Source organism: Mesitornis unicolor, unplaced genomic scaffold (genome assembly GCF_000695765.1).
Source record: "Mesitornis unicolor isolate BGI_N332 unplaced genomic scaffold, ASM69576v1 scaffold2445, whole genome shotgun sequence".
Taxonomy (NCBI): domain Eukaryota; kingdom Metazoa; phylum Chordata; class Aves; order Mesitornithiformes; family Mesitornithidae; genus Mesitornis; species Mesitornis unicolor.
The window spans coordinates 53,633-73,821 of NW_010187329.1; the positions used below are offsets into that span (position 1 = coordinate 53,633).

At 41.2% G+C, this 20,189-nt stretch overlaps 1 protein-coding gene across 1 annotated transcript in view; it reads right to left on the reverse strand.

Moving 5' to 3' along the window:
• Positions 1 to 20,189, reverse strand: part of ADAMTS17 (ADAM metallopeptidase with thrombospondin type 1 motif, 17) — a 158,806-nt gene that overhangs the window by 45,748 nt on the left and 92,869 nt on the right. Inside the window, exons 11-14 of the mRNA XM_010185394.1 lie at positions 19,709 to 19,875; positions 17,220 to 17,347; positions 8,427 to 8,547; positions 5,881 to 5,955 (exon numbers count right to left, since the gene is read on the reverse strand). Of these exons, the coding sequence (XP_010183696.1) occupies positions 5,881 to 5,955; positions 8,427 to 8,547; positions 17,220 to 17,347; positions 19,709 to 19,875 (491 nt within the window). The remainder of the gene's footprint in view (positions 1 to 5,880; positions 5,956 to 8,426; positions 8,548 to 17,219; positions 17,348 to 19,708; positions 19,876 to 20,189) is intronic.

The window sequence follows — 20,189 nt, forward strand, 5'->3', positions numbered from 1 at the left end:
ACGTAGCTCAACAACAGAGCTGAAAGTTCCTCAAGGACTGACCACCAGTAACATCTGACATGGTAGGAAAGTTTTTGCAGTGCCCCATCATATTTTTCTAGAATTCTATTGGTTTTTGTCTTTCTGAAACTCTTTTGGCCTTTTCACGCTTCCTTCAACAACCAACAACATGACACAATTATACCACTTTTGACTAACAGAGTAACAATAAGAATAATTAGGGGCTACAAGGAAACGTAGCCTATTCTATGTGGAGTTAAGGACTTGTTCCATGGCGTGGAAGTGATGTCTTTGCACTAGAAAGCTGAGGAACATTAGGGTCCATTTCAAAGGTCTGGGAGCCAGGCAGAGTTTTTCCACTGGCTACACTGGTCTCTGAATCAAGTCCCTGTAAATGACACTAATCTCATCACAACCGTGATTTGATTCCTTCTAATTGGCCACCCAGTTTACTTTGCAGTGTACGAGTTGGCATCTTTTTGGGGGTTATTGCTCTCCCCTTTCTTTTAGATGTTAAGTAGCTTATCCTATATGTTCCCTCATCTCATTTTTTGCTTTAAAGAGCTGTGCGAAACTGTTCTGTGTCAGCCCTTTATGGAAATCAAGGGCAGTCTGGAGCAATGGGTTGGAGAAATGCTGGCATAGGGAACAGTGACTCCTCCAGCATTCAGCAATGTTTGGGGAGCTATTTTAGGGGTAAGTGTAGCTGAGTGGCTGCACTTCTGATATGGGGGGCCTCAAAGGAGGATGCTGAGAGCCTCATGCATCTCAAGACTAAGTGATTCTGTTACCACCATGACATGGAGTGAGACAGATGGGGATCTGATCATTTTATCTGAACGATGCTTTCCATTTGAGCCTTCAGCTCACTTCTCGTTGCACTTGTTCCTCCTTACTTCTTCTTACTTGTTCCTTCTTCTTACTTACTCAGAGTATCTCAGAAACCATCAGTCACCTCTTGCAGGAAAAACAGAAAAAAGCAGAGCAGAGCTGCTGACCACATCTGGGTATGGAAGCCAGAGGAGTGGCTCTCCCATCCACTATTACCAAACACCATCAATTTTTTAAGGCAATACTGAAATCTGCTATGAAATCAAAGCAAGCAGATGTTGGATTTTCTTCTAGACATAGCCAGGAGTTGGTTTTTCATCAGCTGAGATACCAAATTACAGTCAAAACAGAGTGTTTCAGAAATCAAACATCCTCCCTGCACCCCATGCATCCGCATATAAACCCGACCAACAATTACCACCAGACATGAGCACACAGCGAAGGTGTGATTAATGACAGTCCATCACGGGGAAACAGGCCCTACAACACACCTCAACACCCCTGTTAAGAAGCCAGTTTGGAACATGCCCAAGTTTCAGGTAATTTAATGTACCTACTGGGGGGCTATTTACTTATTCATTTTTAAAATCACATGCGAGATACAAATGCCCAGAGCTAAATCATGTGGAGGTTGGACACAAAGCTACACTGAATTTAGTGGAAAGTCAGTCACTAAGCTCAGTGAAGTCTGGATCCATCCCTTGCCCTAGCAGCAGCCAGGAGTGTGTCACACTGCTTTAGAGGTGAGCGAGCTGTGCTTGAGGTTCAGTTAGTGCCATAAATACACTCTCATTTCATCACTGTGCCATGAGAGAAACACCACGTGGAAAAGTTGACTTTTACATTAGTTTTTACAATGGTAAATAGTGGTGTGTAAGCTATTAATAGCATATTAGTTCTAGAGACTGTTTAGTTTGGTTTTATACCAGATTTTTCTCCTCATGTAATTTCTAATCCTGATTGATGGCTTTGGGGGGTTGTATTCACAGCTCCTGAATAAGAAGAATTGTACTGTGCTAACTCACTGGGATAGTGTGGCACAAACTCGACTGCTCACCTTCACTCTTCTGCCAGTGAACTGCAAACCACTTTGCAGGTGTACGGGTCTGACCTGTCCTTTCAGAGATGAAGCAGAATTCTTGGGCATGTCCCACCATCTTGACATTCTTATTCATTATTTCCAGCAATATTGTGTGAGTTAGTGGTCAAATCCTACTGCAAACAGACTAAGTATCACCCATGCAAATCTGCCACAGGTACAAACTCAGATCGCTATCACCACTCTCCAGGCTGGTCTCAGAGCTAATGTGAGGCTTCTGGTCACAGAATATTCCTGATCTTTGAGATAACCGCACCAGAAAACACCTCCATTGTTTTCCAGGCACATTTTATTAAGCAAGCTGTAACTGCAGATTGCCAGAAAGATTATCAAGCATCAGCTAGTAAGACCAAAAAGTCTCAAGAGTTGGCCCTGAGTCAAGGACTCTCAAAGATCTGTTTGGTCTTAGGATAATTGTCTGCAATGCAGGGGTTTGCAAGGTTGGGCTTAAAGTTCTGCTTTAAATGAGGAACTGGTTAAAGACTGATGAGATTTGGCAACTATCAGGCAGTATTTCTAGTAATTTCACCCATAAATCAGCCTGTTAAGATGAAGCTTTGAAAGTACAACAGGAGAACTTCATTATTTGATAATTTATAGTGCTGTATGTAGTATACTCCACCTTGGGAACAGTTACTTTGGCACGCACCAATCTTTCTGGATAATCTGCATTACATCAGTGTCTCAGGAATGTAAGACTGTGATTGAAGCAAAACCTAGATACAAATTATATGGTGTAACTCGTATTAGGAGAGACACCAGAACAAAGAGGTGGCTTTGTCATCAAGGAGATTAATATGTGAACAGTGGCTACTGTATCTTCATTTAAATGCTGGAGAGATTTGCAAGAGGAAAGCAGCTCACACAGGAAAATCCACTGTTAGCTATTGTTATTATTCCCAGAAAGAACAGCAAGTTTAGTGTGAACTTCAGAACATCACTGATCTATGACAAAACTGTTCTCCTGGTTCACATTGCAATGAAAGACAGACTTTGAGGTAAAGGAATAATTATCCCATGGCTGAAAGTACTCATCTCTGGGCACTGTACCTTCATATTTTATCGCTGCACACACAAGAAAATTAGGTGTGAGAGAGTCAATAGTGCTCATCCTTTTATTAAACTCCCCAAAAGTGCTTTGAACAAAGATCTCAAGGTAGAAGCCAAGGAAATCAGACCGCCCTGCCTACCTGGAGGTCATGGCCAGCACAATTTCCTTAATATTGGATTGGCCAAAAAATCATTGCAGTTTTTTCTGCATAAATGAAAGGCAAAATTTTCATGAGAAAAAAACCCTGCATTAAACAATATAATGTCCATTTTGTTCAATTATATTTTGCCATATTTCAGGCAACTTCATGATTCTGCACTCAAAAAAATTCTTATCTTTTTTAGCCAAAAGACAGTTCCAAGAATGATTTGATCTCCTCATCAGCAGTGAAGGTTTTACCACTCAAGGTGTTTTGTAAAGAACAAAACAAATGGTCTGATGGTGCCAGGTCTGGTGAATATGATGGGTGTGGTAACACATCCCCTCCAAGCTGCAACCATTTTTGAGGAGTGACCAAACTTGTATGTGGTCTAGTGTTATCATGGAGAAACACAACACCTCTGTGATTCACTAATTCTGGACACTTCTGTTGGATGGCATCATTTGATTTATCCAGTTGATGACAGTACACATCCAAATTAATGGTTTGGTTGCTTGGAAGCAAAGCGAAACACACAATACCTCTGAAATCCCACCAGACTGACAGCATCACCTTCCTTTGGTGAATCTCTGCTTTTGAAGTGCTTTGAGCTGGTTCATCACACTTGCTCCATGATCCTTTCCATTTGTCATTTTAGACAATCCATTTTTCATTGCCTATTATCATAGGTTTCAAAAATGGATCATTTTCTTCACTTTTCAAGAGAGAATCACAGATGTCAATACACTGAGTGAGATGAATGTCTTTGAGCTCATGTGGTATCCAAATATTGAGCTTTCTAATGTATCCAGGTTGTTTTAAATAGTTTTCAATGCTCAACTTTGATATGTTATCAGCAATATCCTGTGTTGTTAAACACTGACTGGATTCAATCAGTGCCTTGATTTTGTCGTTATCAACTCTGATTTACCTTCCTGAGCATGGTGCATCTTTAGCATCAAAATCTCCAGACTGAAATTTAGCAAACAAATTCTGACACTGCCATAGTTTTAAGGCATCTTCACCATACACATCACATAACTTTTTATGAGCTTGCAGAGTGTTTTTTCCTTTTCTGAAGTAATAAAGCAAAATATGGCGAAAATGTTCCTTTTGATTTTCCGTTTTGAAATCGACGCCAAATAAATAATTGTTAACGAAATAATGCACTTTTTCTAAAACAAGCTTGAACTGTCAGCTGTCAAGTTAGATCACGAATTTGTGGTTTAAAAATGAAGTTACTTACATTTAAAGACGTGTATGTGCATCTATTAAAAAGCCCGCAGTGACTTTTTGGCCAACCCAATATTTAAGGCATCAGTACCAGCTGGGTACCTCAGTTTCCATGAGCCTTCCCACCTTGCACCTTTTGCTGGGTGCTAGTTGTTGCAGTGAGTAAGAAATACATCCAGTGGTAACTACACGCCCATCTTCTAAATAGTTGTGACAAGTCTCACTTGCTATTAGCTTGAAACTAAGTCCTCCATCGGCACTTGCCCACTTCCAGCCATGGGATAGCTCATTGGGAAGAAAATTATTTCACTGGGGAGCCATGGATAGATTTCAAAGCCTCTTACTACTGCTGTGAAGTTGGTTGCTGGGATTTCTAACTTGCATGTTCTGCTTAAACCCCTACAAGACATCCCAGAGTTAGCCTTAGACCTCCATTTTATCATAATTTAGACGTACACCTTCCTGAAAAAAAAGTTTCTTGTGTCGGCTAAAGACGCTCCCAGCCAGCACTACAACACTACTGTTCAAATATCCTTTCTTTCTTTTAAACATGTGCTGGACAAATAACGTACACATTAAAAAGCCTGTTTTTTTAATCATCTTATAAAGAAAAACTGCTAGCAAAGATACATTTTTCATTTCCCAAAAGGATAGTTACAACAACTGGCATATCTCACCTTATTATATTCTGTCATTAAAAAAATCCAAATATTTGTGGTCCTTCAAAGGACAGCAATGAAAATCTTGATATGACTGAGAAAAATCAAGAGAGACAGATGCAGGTCTCATTCTCAGTGCAGGTCTCTGAGCATTACAGGCACAGCCTTGGAGTCTGGACAGAAGTAGTCAGCGATAAATCAGCTACCCAACAGATACGAGCCAAAGAGCTGTCCTCTGTTTTGAGGCCCCCTGTACAGTGGCAGGGAGACAGAGATGGACTTCAGAACAAGTCTGTGTTCATTTCTGAAAAAATAATTTGTAAAAATAGGTACAGGGCATGCTGCCAGTCTAAAGTAAACGTCAGTCTAAACTGTGCATTCAGTTGGCCTACTGAAGACAGCCAGCTGCACACAAGTGTATGTGACATTTAGCATCACAAGTAAAGACTTCTGACATCCTCCCCAAAAGAGAAATGGAATTTACAGCTGGAGCACCTTGGATCGCAGGTGGCAAAATCTGAACTGCTGGACCCCCGATGAGGCACTTTGAATGTTCCACCGTCATGCCCCACCAGGGTGGCAGAACTTCATCTGTGACATTAAGGTTGGTAAATCAAGAAACAGGCTCAGGGTTTTTTTACTTGATTAATGAAAAGTTGGTTTTCTTTTACACAGATAGGTTTTCTAAAAGGAAAGTATCTGTACTTGAGATCTTTCACGAATCAAGCTAAATAGTAAAAGGTCTTGAAGTTTATCCATGGCTTTTGATACCAATCTCCCCATCTAATCCAACCAAAAGACAAAGAACCAACACCAAAAGATGTCACCAACACCCACTGACACTGCAAACAGCATTCAAGTATCTTACACGAGAAACACTTGGGAACAGCCTTTGCCTTTGCCATCACACATGTGGAAACCTTCTTACAATGACTATTGGTTACTAAGAAACAGAAAGGAGTTGGCATGGATTTAGTTCAGTTTATAGGGCTCGACAACATCATTTGCAATCACAGGACATGTAGGGTCCAATCCTGCAGTCCCACAAGCAGAACAGTTGAGGATCTGGCCCAGTGGTTGCAGCTGCAATTCCCAAAACAGATACCACTCCAAAGCAATCCATGTCTTGCTATTTGAAGTCTATTCTCTCCTGAAATAATAAATCAGCATGCTTGACTCAGAGTGTTGGCCTTGACTTGGATTGCAGCAAGTTCGTGGGGATTTGTCACTGACCTGTGCAATCATTTACATATCCAAACCCTGAATCTGTTCCTGTAGTCATGCTGTGTATTCTTCTTCGCTTCAACTTTTGTCAAGTTTTTGTACATATTTGCTTAAATGTCAATTTAAAGGAAAAAGGCCAACTTTTTTCTTGAGTAACCTCACGTTCACTTTTGATACCTCAGACCCAACTCTGGAGCTTTGCCTGCTGCATGAGATTCAGTGAGGTAACCTGAAGACCTGATTCTGCAAACAGCAGTATATGAACAGGAATTGATGGGAGTAGCTCACAGTGCATAAAATGTTCGCAGAATCGGGGCTGGGAATCAGAAATAAAATCAACAAATCTGTTTTCAGTGGCTAACAGAAAAGAAATCCAAAAGTAGGAAAATATGAACAGTGAACAATTGGAAGTAAATATTCTTTCAATTTTAGTAGGCTAAGATGCTCATTAAAAGAGCATAATATAAAAAAATAAGAAGCAAAGATGCTTTTCAGCCTAGTAGATTGGCATATCATGGATGCCACTTTTTTAAACTATTCACACATAAAATTAAATTATCTTTAAAATTAATAAATGTTTATGAGATTATAACTGTCAAAAAATCTTCTAGATTACGCGAGATGGGCAAAGGTGGAAACATTGCATTGACAAAGCAATATTTTGACAGGTTTGCACTTCTGAGATGATCGGCAAGGAAAAAGGATCAATAAATGCTTGAACACTGCCTATGCTTCAGTCAGCCATCTCTTATTTGGTTACAGGGCGCTGGGGGTGAAAACCTCCTGTTGCATCCTGGCAGCCAAACAACCAGTTAAGGCTGAAGCTGTTCTGTTCCTACAGCCTTGTAAAGTTACCACCCTCGAGCAGTCTGTCTAGTTGGAAACGGGTGCAACCTCCTGGCAGTGACTCAGAAATTTCTTATTTGTCTGCACAAGATGTTTTGTAGCCTCAATGGAAAAGATAAAAGATAGTCATTCTTCAGCAGCAATTAAGAAGTTCATGAACAGCTATAAAATCTGCTACAGAAATAGGGAATAGGCTTTTTTTTCCAAACGGAAATGAGAACCTTTTCCCACCATTTGCATCAAATGCAAATACATTGACATAAGTAGATGGAAAAATTACTGGAACAAAAGAGTCAAAGGCAATAATGCAGGAAATCATTCAACAACAGGTTGGCTTAGCAATGTAACAACACAAGCGTGCTCCAGAAAGATGTGGTGCAGTTGGGAAATCCTACCTGCATCTCAGAGGAGGTGACAGATCACAGCTTGCTCCACAGATAAGGAGCAGAGGGGTGCAGAGGAAGAGGTCAATGAATAAAATCAGAGCCTCAGACTTTAGTGCTGAGACCTTGATTGAAGGAAGCTGCTAAGCACTGGTGCTGCTTTAGTAACTAAACAGAACTGAAGTGTGGGCTTGAAGGGAATCTTCATGTACACTCAGTCCTGGAGTAGCATGTGTTGAATGTATTTCTCCATACAGAAATAGCAATTCTCTACTCACTACACATGAAATACTTTTTTCTGGACAATTCCTTCCTCTTGGAGCAGCTTGAGAGTCCTGAATCTGGCTTTTCCTCCCTTTGCCTGATTAGGATGTGTGATGACAGGTTTCTCAGAAGTGCAATACAGACACTCTGGAACAAAGACTAATTCAAACACCAAGCTGTATGTACAACAATGTTTAATAAAAGAGGGGTAAGTCTTAACTCTCACCAGAAGCTCTTGTATCCTATAATGGATACTATTGCTGGCAGGGAAGCAGTAAAAATACTCAGAGGGGAGTGCTCTTTCATTTAGCTGAGATATCCTGATTATAACATGAACCGTCTGCAACATGCATCACTCTGAGCTCTCAAAGAGCTCAAAGATGGTGCTGATATCAGACTTCCCTCCCACTGAAAAAGACACTGTGATTTTTATCTCTTATTTAAAATTAACGGCACTGGTAGCATTCAAAATAATAAAAAAACCAACTTCATTCTGAATTTCAGAAAAAGGCAATGGCTGGTAATTGGGCAACTGAATAAGGAGTAGACAGAACATCACGTTTGAATTGAGTTGGGTTTTGTTTTGTGTTTCTTATGTGTTTACTAGAGCAGAAGGGCCATTACTACCACTCTTTAACTCTCCTCAAGCAGTTAAGAGAACCTTCGCTCCACTAAAACGCTGCTGAGGGTTACTCACCCATCCCCTTGGTGTGGTTGAAGTCGCCTTTCACCACTTTACAGGTTTTGCCGTCACCACTGCAGATTCCACAGCGATCCTCTTTGGCAGCTGAGCCAATGATTCCATCGCAGCCAATTTTCTAATGACAACAACCAGAGGTCCCCGTTATTTGGTTTGCAAGGTTAAAGTATCTCTAAACATTGAGGTCAAGACTAAGACAGACATCTGACCGAAAACCTGGACAGGAAGGGAACACTGTCAATCAGAGGAGCACTCATGTGGAGAGGTGTTGAGTGGGTTATTCAGCAGCCCCTTCTCTAGCACTGAGATATGAACTTTGATTAGGAAAATTTAACCGAAGAGAGTTTTACAAACACTGTTTCTTTCAGATATCATCATAGATTTCATACTACCCCACTCTAACTGCCTCCAAAACAGATTAAAACAATGTTTCTTGTTTGTATAGCAATTTCCATCTGAGGAGCTCAAGGACGTCCCAGAGAAATGGACCACTGCTGTGATTCTTAGTTTAGAGAAGAGAAAAATAAGACTGCCTTAAATGAAAATTAACTCAAGTAACCAGGATCTTGGTTCATATTTGGTCAACTTGTACCATAAGATTGCTTACACAGTTATGAAATTTTCCAGATGCTTGCACTGTATTAGGCTTAGACATTCAATTGTTAAGAAAAACAAACAACCCAAGACCAAACCAACTAACAATTTTATCTAAAGCTTCATTTTAAATGGTATTTTCATTATTTTCTAAATCTACCTAAACTTTTTCCAATAAAAATCTGAAGCTCTGTTTCCACAGACAGTATTACTAAAATAGTCACAGTATTCTACCCATGGCTATATAGTTTGTCGTGGTAATCTTCCTTATTCACAAACCATTTCCAGGTTATAATGGTGACCATCGCACATTTGTAGATCTTGAGGTTGATAAAACTTATTGTCATTAGTCTACGTTGTTTTCTGTCCACGTTAAGACCCTCAAAAGAATCAGCAATTCACTCTTAAAACATAAATTTCTACTGAAATCAGATTTGTCATCATGCAAGTTATTAGTAGAGATTCTCCTATTAAAAATAAGTTGAAGATTTATTCTCTGTAGATAAACAGTTTCTTGGCAAATGAGTTCACAGGACTGTCACTAATAATACTGATTTCAATAAGGCTGTTGGGTCTCTCCCTTCCTTGCCTTCTTATAATAAAGCCAGAGGAAAGTTGGAGAGATATCTTAGGGAACAATCAAAACAACAAACATTTTGAAAAATAGGGGATGAGAACTTGGGCTGTTTATCTGAGACTGTCTGCGTGTAAGCACTGTAATTTGGACCTGAACTCAAACGTTTCCCTGGTTTCAGAAGACACTGGCCACTGCCCGAGTCCAGATGTAGCGCAGGGATCAAAGATTGCCAGCATGCAGACGTGTCCTGATGTGGTGTCTGTCTGGGTAAATCATTAGAGACTGACACGTGCTGAGAAAGGACGATCATCCTAAATCCATACGAAGGAAATGCTTCTCATTAACTAGAACAGCATGCAAGTTGGTGGACAAGAACTACAGGAAAAAACCTGTATAAATGGGAGTTAAAGGACGGCAGGAAGAAGACCGTGGAGTTTCTGGCAGTTGCAATTCTCAAGCCTAAACTTCACACCCATGTCCAACAAATAATTTCGCATTATTGAATGTGATTCTACCCCCAAAACAGAAGGATGTCACAGAAGTTCTCCTTCCAGCAAAATAAAGATGATTTATTAATGGGGTTGCTGAAAGGCAGCTGGAAATATATATGCCTGCCTGCCACCCTGCTGAGATACTGGAAGGGCTGCATTTAATTTAAGATACTAGGGCTATCTTTTATTGTACTGCATTGTTATTTGCACTATGTGAGCACACAGATGAATAAAAGGAATATAATGAGTGTCGAACCACATTTATTCCCAGTGCTACATGAGGAGTCTGTAGGACTATAATGGAGGCAGGCAAAGAATGGGGAGTTAGCCATCACATGCTTTGCATTTACACTGTAATTTCCCAGATAATGTAAACCAGTGCAAGCCAGCAAAGCCTCTGCAGGAGTAAGTCCCCCCTCTTCTGACACTGGGGCTCAAGACAAGCCATTTCCTCCACACACACTGGGTCACTGACACACTTTGACTTGAGAGACCCTCTCTGAAGGAATGGAAGGAGCACACACCGAATCCACAAATATACCTCCCCAAACCTTTGCTGTTTTCACCTTCCCCCTCATTCCCTGTGAATGGAGGAACTGGGAATGGCCTTTGCAGCCTTCCCTTCAATGGACCATCACTCCCATCCACAGGGCAGACTTTCCCTTCAAGCCAGGGCTTGAGGATTAAAGCCCCTGTCAGATTTGGGCCAGGAAATGGCTTCTTACAAAGGAAAATCCTTAAGAGAATAAAACAGTTTTCTTTCTTGGCTTCAAGATGAAAATTGGTGCGTTCTTGCTACTTTATGGGGGAAAAATACCTTGGAAGCACTTTACTCTTGTCTACATAAACATTAGAGTCCATTTCTGTCTCCCTAAGCCTTCCAATAATTTCCCAAGTAAAAGTATATTTAATAACAGTACATATTGAAACAGCTTTTGTCAAGATTTGATAATGAATTTCAAAACCTGCCAAGTCATTTAGAAACACATTATAGTGACCACCTCAAGTTACTCGGATCCTTTGAAAACTCCCCACATTGAAAATATTGCCACTCTTAAAACAAGTGACAAAGGGGAAGAAGCAAAACACAGTGAGCATCACCCTGCCTGGGAGGAAAGTATCTGCCAGCAGTCTTTGCACTGTTAATTGAGAGATGTGGCCAGCTTTCTCCAAGGTGAGATTCCAGCACTGGGGGTCAGAGAATTAAGCCTGAGCCTCACCAGACCAGGGGGGAGATCTATTGAGTTTGTAGCTCATCAGCTTCTCACTGACATTATGTTGTATGTATGATATGGGCGATTGTTAAAATAGATAGAGCTGTCCTCAACCTGCAGAAAGCTTTGAAAAATTTGAGGGTTTAATTAACTGTATGCAAAGGGAAAATCACAAGTTTCACTGCTCAAAAGTCAAGTTTTCACAATGCAGAAACAATCTCTTAAAACCCAAATAGTTCAAGGGAGTTATTTGATCTTTACCATCTCTAACTTGTTTCGTGCTGCTTCCTGTACAGTCCAGCATACTGACCAAGGAACGGTGATTTTTTTAAATTAAGCAGCAGAAAAGCAGAAAGAGGACACTTTACATTCTGTGTCCTCAGCATGGACAGTCATAACTATACCCACAGGTTTCTTAATGATCTTCAACCCAGGCAGTCTCCTACTCTGACACCACGTTTCAGAACTATCCATTGACCTTTACATTGGCAGGTAACTGCAGGTCTGCAAAAAGCTGAACCAAAGGCCTGATATTTGTTCTCGCTAAGCTGATATCTCAGTCCACCCTTCCTTCTCTCCCTCCCTCTTCTTCTCATTTTTATAATTAAACATCTGAAAATACTGCTTGTTGGGTGGTATTTCCAGCTTCAGTCATTGCTGGCTCCAGCATAGGAAAACTCCTCTTCTCTTCTGAATACACATAATTTGGATTCTTCCGTGTGAACTATTTTCTGTATTGCTTGCATAGTTTTTAATGATATTTTTATTTGCATTTTCAATGGCTGTGCAAGAGCTCAATTGATACAGCCTGCGTGAGTATGTTTTGCTACATAAACACAATTATTTTTGTTATATACACACACCCTGTGTAAGAAATGACATTGTAGGCTCACAAAACTGTAATGCTTCCCATATGCCAAATTAACTAGCTGTCTCAATAGATCAAATATAAATATTGATGCAACATGCACCATTATACAAATTAATAATGTGCAGAGCACGTTGGTTATGACAGATTCATCTACACTGCCAATTTTTTGTCCATAACATCCAGTGTCCATTGATACCTCCAGGGATGGACCACATGAAACAGGAATGTACATATGTGAGCAACTGATTTAAGGGTAAGAGAATTCCTAGTTCTTTGCTTTAAACACGACTGCCCTTGTGAAAGGTTATGGGTGCCTGTCAGGATTTGTACAAGGGGGTAAATCAAGCAGTTCATCTGAAAGTTACTTCTATTTCTCTCCCATGACAAATTTTGTGTGATGGACTGGGGTCCATGTTAGTTCAGCAAACATCCTCCTGTCATTTCCCGAGTCTTCAGATTTTATCTGAATCAGAGCAGCTCTGCTGGAACAGGAGCTATGCACTGCTTATTTATAATTAGCATTATCTTATCTCCATTACTTACACAATTACACTTGCCCAGTGACTTTGTGCTTAGATCCCTCAGCAGCTCATGGGGATATTAGATACAATTATTTGTGATAACTACTTTTTCACATATAGAGCTTGAAGGTTACATTGCTACAGACCTAGAAGTTGAATAAAGGCAATTATACAACACGTTTCTGTAGTTTAAACAATTCTTCTGGACTTTGTGCACATACACTAAATAATTTATCAAAGTAGAGTGCTAAGCCAAGTTGTTGTATGGAGACAACCTATCCAGTCTGGAACATCTTGTACCACAGTTTGTAATGCAGGAATATGAATAATATATGGAAAATACTCAAGTGAGGAGGCAAAGCCAGGACTGCATGCATCAATCAAAGGCAAAAAGTGGGTACTGAGTACATAGAAAACTGTTTGCCAGCAACAAGTCCAGTAGAAAACTGCAATTTATCCTCTGCCACCTGTGGCCCTTTCCTGACACTCTGTCCATTTTCAAGTTTGTGCTCCCCTTTCATAACCTACGACAACTGCTTTCGGAAGAAAGTCATTCTATAATATTTTCGTCGTGCCACAACAGCCTAATGAGTGGCTTGTCATCATTGAATGGACTGCGGATTCAGCAGCAAGTTAAAGGTAGCCATGACATGACTAAACATTAATGAGAAAACTCTAGATAGAACCAAAACATCTTCATCTCTTAAACCGTTAAATCACAGCACGGATTGCCCTTGATCTCTAGTCCAGTTCCACTCCATAGGAGGTCTCTCTTTTCAAAGAGACCTTAGACTACATCCTGAAGTACAATCTCTAGTCCCCACTGGAAAGTTCTCATGCTATCATGAGTCTCAGACTAATCCTCCTTTGAGAGAAGCCAGCACAAGTCATGTGTGTCACAACAGCCAGCCGAGCAGCTTGTCTTTTCCTCACACCACTGCTGTGTGACAACTGACACCTTTTTGAGCTCTACTTCTGCCAGCAGCTTTCAATCAACAACTGCAGCACAAACAGAGTGAAGAGGCTAGGAAGCACACTGCTTTCATGGATGTTTACTGATGAAACACACACTGAACAATCTTGAGGAAGAACAAAACCCTCAGGGAATCCTCTCTCTGAAAGCCACTTGAAGAGAAATACAAGAACATAAAAGCGATGTGAGCTGCGGGTTGCACTGCCATACCCCATCTTCACCATGACACAATGTCTGTGCTAGAGAAAGCAAACTGTGGAAGCAGAGAGAGAGGCTGCAAAGCCTATATGGGCACTCACCCTCCTCCTCCTCCGATGCATCAGCCTGCTCTTGTTCTCCACCCTGCTACAGATTTTCTGTCTCTGAAAAATCTCAGGAGAAAATAAATTCTCCTTGTTAGAAGCCTATGTGAATTTCAAGAAGAAAAGGTCAAAGACCTGTATACATGTTGAGCAAGGCATCTCATTTGCTCAGAAGATGGTAAGGATAAGTGCATTTGTTGTTATCCTACGATGGTTTTTTCTAAAGGCATAACTTTATACTACTCCTATTTTTCAGGCCAGCTCTTACATAGCTTTTTATTTTGTCCTCATTCTGGCAAACTTCTATCACTATCAAGAATGTAATGTTCAGCATCAGAAGCAACTCTAATAAACAAGAACAAGACAAAATGGAATGAAGACATTATGATTTGTCTCAAAGGAGTAAGATGATAAAAAATCCTTGGTAACTTAGAAGCCCCTGTGCTAAATTTAGGGCTGACTTTGCTCTCTGGTGCTTCTATGCATGACCACCATATTAAGCACGATCATTCATGCCAGCCACGTTCAAGCGTAATAATAAATATAGAGATGCTGCTGCTTATGACGACTTTGCTTCAGGGATAGTGACACTGACACCAAACAGCTGACATTCACACTTTTTAGATTGGACCTCAGCTCATGGCTTTAATATGAAACTGTAAAAAGTTCACAAAGTACAACTGAAGGAAAACTCTCCTCTCTTAGCACCAAAATGCAGATAAGAGTGTTTTGAGGCTTTAGAGAATCTCTTCCTGCTTCCTTCTCAACCACCTCCTTCCTTGCAAAAACTGTTTTTTTCTTTGCCATGATCATCTACATTCATTCATCACACAACAGCGATGCATTTAGGAGCATCTACTGCTGAAGGGAAAAGAGCCGTTACATTTCCTGGACTAGTTGTTCACAGGCAATGGTTACTGCTAATCTGTCTGCTACACTGGCAATGTGTCATTCCTCCCTTTGAGACCCTTCAACTAGAGGGATTACAGAAGAAAATAAATAACAGTAATACCACCCTCTGATTTCAGCACTTATTCTTTTCTCCAGGCCCCCTGCAATGCTTGTTGCCAGGCTTTGTCTACACTGGGTAAAGAAATGAGGAGAAGAGTAATTAAATGAATATGCTGATTAAATTGGTTTAACAGGCAGCTAGTCAGACCAGTATCTATGGCAAATAGGGTACACAGTCCCATATGGCAACTCTCAGCGCTAAACTGCATATAAGGCAGAAGAGTATTATAAATGAGTTCACAAGGCTTTCAGATCTGCTCGGCTTGAATTGATCATTTTGAATTTTCTCTCAGCCAGATGCAAATGGACTGAATGTTCTGCAGCTGTCATCACCTCTCTGCACAGTTAAAGGCAGTTGCCCCCGACTTAGATTGCAATTTGCTTTTCATGATGTACCTCCAAAGCTCTGTGCTCATAAAGATCTTAATTTGGAGGGAAGCTGGCTACTGCTCCTCACTGGAAGAAGAAAGCGTACGTTGCCATAATGTCTGATTTTCCATTTGTGGCTGATCTGAATGTTTGGAGCGGTAAAGCTGGCCAGCCCAGTGCAATGGTCAATGGCACACAGCTGGATGTGCACAGCTGGCCTTACTAGAAAAGGTTATTAATGGATTTTTTAGCTTTTTCAGATACAGCTGAAAACAGAGAGAAATTAAGTAACATGGGATGCACCATGAACCTGGCTCTATGCAAAGCACTTTGGATTAAAGAGCATATAAAGAATCAAACCCATGCTGGCTCCCCAGTAGCTTGCTGTTCAAATTCTTCATTTGAATAAATTAGGAGGACTGAATTAAACACACCTCTTCAGCAGCATTTGGCAGGGAACAGTGGGAAGCGTCTCCTGCAGCAATGTAAAATCCAATCCAGACAAAGATTTTTCACTTATCTCAGTGCACTGCTATTAGTAAAGCTGCATTATGCTTCCAAAGCCTTTCTTATACCTAGGTGAGTATTCTGTTCATCTAATGCCCTGCCTGAAAGGCTCAAAACAATAAAAATTGGTACTTCTTAATCACTGTTCACAGAAACTAGATATAATACCAAATTTGGTGTGATTGTCCCCCCAGGGCAAACCAGCATTGAAGTTAGTGGAAGTAAAGGATGATGCTAGAAAGCTGTTCTGGTGGATACAAAAGGCTGGTTAATACTGAAAAGAGGAACTCCTAGCATAGGATACAAATCTAGATAAGGATGAACTTAGAGGAAGAACTGCCAGGAAGAATCCAGAGCTAGCAAGGTTGCAGCAGCCAACTCAACTGGCTTTCAGGTCACTAACGTGTGTGCAGCAAACTTTGAACACTTGCTACGTGGTCAGGTGAGAGAAAAACCACCAAGTGCCTGCCCTGTCACAGTGTCCATGACAAATGTCTTGAACCGAACTGCAACACGTTGCTAGGAGCATCCATTTCAAATTACTTCCTGTAATTTATGGTGCTTAAATAAGCATTTTCTTCTCTCCCTTCGCTTGTCCAAGCCTTAGATCTCCAGTTAGTACAGGTCTACACAACTCCATTAAATTTTCAAGGAATCTGAAAAATCAGCTCCAAGAGATGGCCTCCCAAAGCATTCAATGTGCTGCATTACGAACTGTCTCACTGCCCAGCAAACCATGAAGAGTTGTATTACAAAGATCTCCCACACCTAATTTTGGTTCCATATGCAATTTGGCTAGAGAGAAATAACCATTGCAGTGGTTACAGGCCATCACATCCAGGAAAAGGGAATCAAATCTGAAGAGACTTGAACAGAGACCTCTTCATTTCCATTCTTGACTTGTCTGACCAGAGACAAGGTAGAGCTGAAAAGCACCATGATGCTGGCAATGTAACACTTGTAACATGACAGTGACAGTTTGTAATCCAGTTTGTGGCATCAGTGGTTTTTCAGCGATTCCTCTAATAGCCAAAATGAAGCAGTTAAGCAAGCCAAATTTCCACTCCCATCTGCTCCCCTCACTGAAGTTCCTTCCCACCCAAGCCATTCGATGACTACACACAAGCAAACGTGATCACTGAACGTTCCCAGCTGTTCAGTAACAATCTCATACCTCGGGCATTTATTGTAATTCTTACACCAAGACACAGGGCCATGGAGTGCTTGCAAGGGGTCTTATAAAACAGGGATGCCCTCTCACCTCCCAGACACCCATCGGTATGCCGGTTCTTCTAGGATACGCACAGCTGCCCCAGACTATACATAATATTAGAAATAAAACAAAAGAAAGTTACTCCACCTGGCACTTGCCATGTACACAGAGGTCAGTCTCGTATGGCCCACATGGAGTACCATCAAGGACTCTGTCTGTCACCAGCACAGGGGAATCCTTCCCCAGTGGAGAGCAGAAGAGCTCACATGGCTTATCTGGAAAAAGAAATACAAAAGCAACTGCCTTCAGGAACAGCACAAACAAGTGTTTGAGGCAATTAATGTATTTGGAAAGGTAGCTGCTGATATTCTCATCTTTGAAGGAGCATGAGCCTTTCAATTTAGGCCTATCATTTCTTCACTTTAAAATATCAATATTCAGAGGGTTCCATCGATTAGATCGGTTGTTTAAGACACAGAAAACCATCTAACCAGTACGCTGCTAAGTATCTGTTTGTAAATGGAAGAAGTTTGTTACAGGAAACATTCAGCAGCCTGATATGAATGACCAAGTCACTGTGTGAGCATCTCAGACAAAATTCAGGTCACAGCCAGTGATTATAGAAGAAGAAGTTGTTCTCCAGTCCACTTCTGCTCCTGATGGACTGACTTCTTGCACAGGTTTGCCAGTATACATAAACTGAAAGCATCCTTGCATACATATTATCTACTGTTTCCTTAAACTGATAATTGTGGTCCTACAAACACTTAAGACAGCAATCTATGCTGCTAGAATATTTAGAGGAAATTCCCAAAATAATTTGAAATATATCAGTAGAGAAAAGTTGCATTTTTCATCCACACTAATGGAAATTGTTATGTATTTAGACGTCACATCGGAAAAGCTACTATTATGTTTAGCTGTAGAAGGAGTTAAGTAAAAAAGCTTTTTCAAAGATCTGTGTTATTAACTGGCAGCATACAGCAGATGTTAGGGTTTGCTGACTGCATTTGTTTAAGTAAGAGATATTTAGGCAATATAATCTTTTCCCTTTGGAGCTGACTCTGCTACTCACAGACTTCATCCAAGCAAGAACCTATAGACACTCAAAAGGAAACATGTTTTATTCTGTATAGTCAAGCACCTCCACTCATCAGACGTTAGAGAGAAGGCTTGCCAATACATTAAGCTAAGTGGCACAGGCCTTTTCCAAGTTTCTAATTCAATCAAAAACCTGCAAACAGCTCCCACCTCACTAACGCATATGAGTTCAAGCACAGTGGAGATCAGCTCAGGGTTGGTTTGGATCTGTGCCCACGTAAAAGCTTCTGTGTGGCACTTTCATATGCTGATAAAAGGTACTGGAGAACTGCATGGGTGCTCAAATATGCTTCAATAACCAGTGGCACTAAGATGTGAAGCTGAGCTGCCCTCTGTCCATCTGTCTTGCTTGACAAAGGAACTAAAGGCATATCCTGTGGATGTTCAACATCCTTGCCTGGTGTCTGATGCAAAGCAAATTCGCAGAGGCTGGATTTTTATTTCACCTGCAGAGTGGAGCTGGGAAAGCTGTTGAAAGAGCAGCTTGTGCAGGAGACCGCTAGTCTGACCACCTCTGGACACCTCCTCTTTCTGCAGTTTTGTTGTGCGATCTGCAACAGGGCAGGAGAAGTTTCTAGTTTGCATTCATGGGAACTGGGGCAACATGGCTCAAGTGAGCAAGGCTTTGCCAGGTAGCGAGAAGAGTGTTGACTAATATCTTTCAGAAATAGCTTGTTCAGTCTTCAGGTGACCAAAAAATGGCCATATGCTACTAATTCTGGCAGCAGTGGCCAGAGAAGATCCCTGAATCATCCTCTTTTTTCAACTATCCTATTTACAGGACCCTCAGGAACCCATAGTTACTGACTGGAAATGGAGAAAGGAGTGAAACAGCTCACTCCTGGAAAAAACTGGGAGTTTTCTGTAACTGAAATTAAGTCAGGGAAGCAGCTCTGCATTGTGCGTTCACCCAGCAAAACTATCTGGGGATGGGGGCAGAGGGGAACAACAAAAAAAACCAGCCTTTCTCCTGGGGCATTTGAAGGAATTGTGCTCTTGGAGGGTCTGCTATGGGAACTGAAAAGCTGTCTGTACGCTTGTCCTGGCGTCAGACCTAATCTGTCAGTGCTAGGACAGGAGACAGCTTATCCGATGTCTGGTCTTCTGGTATCAGTTTCAACACCATCCTCCCCTGTTCAGGCATGTCTTTTAAGATGATCAAATGAAACCAGCATTGTCTGTTTTTCAGCAGAGTGCAGCAAGAAATGTTTGTTCCTGCAGAAAGGGCATGACTACGATTCTTTTTCATATCCTCCCAGCATCTGGTTGAATAGTAGCTGAGCAGCAAGATCCAGCAAAGGAAGCATTAAAGGAATGTAAGGAGGATAGGCAATCATGCTGAAATGCCCAGAACTGACACACAACAAAAATGTCCAGGGAATCCTTTGTTTCTTCAGTTCCAAATTAATTTGAACTTTTTAATGCATAAACTCCCATTTCCAACAAATGGGAGCCTTGGAGATGAAATCAAGATGGGTTGAGAAGCTGGAGGGAAAGAACTGCAAGGAACTACAGAGGAAGATGAAAAAACTTACCATCCACAATGACAGCTGTCAGGAGGCTTTTTTTCTTGTTGGTGTACCTGTCGTGGGCCTGGCACTGTTGGTCCCTGAAGCTTGGCACACCTTTAGGGCAGGGTAAGTTCTCACACACGGTGTGCTCCACGCTGGCTCCCCGGCAGTTCTTCCCGCCTGGCCCCGGGCTATCAAAGGAAAGACAAACCAGGGTCAGCAAGCCACTCACAGGCACACCTGTGAGTACAGACGCAGGACAACAAATAGGGGCTGCCTACACATGGCACAGCTCAGATAAGAGGTAACACTACTCACCTGTGGGCACTGAGCAGCCTTTTAGAAGACACAGTGTGTTTAACTGTTTGTATTCTGCTCACGAACAGGATGTGACTAATTTTACACTGCTGACCTAAATTTCTTCTTTGACACCAACAACAATTCATTCCTCTCCTAACCTATTTTCAGATAGAGCAGGCAAATGACTGAGAAAGGGTGGAAAGAG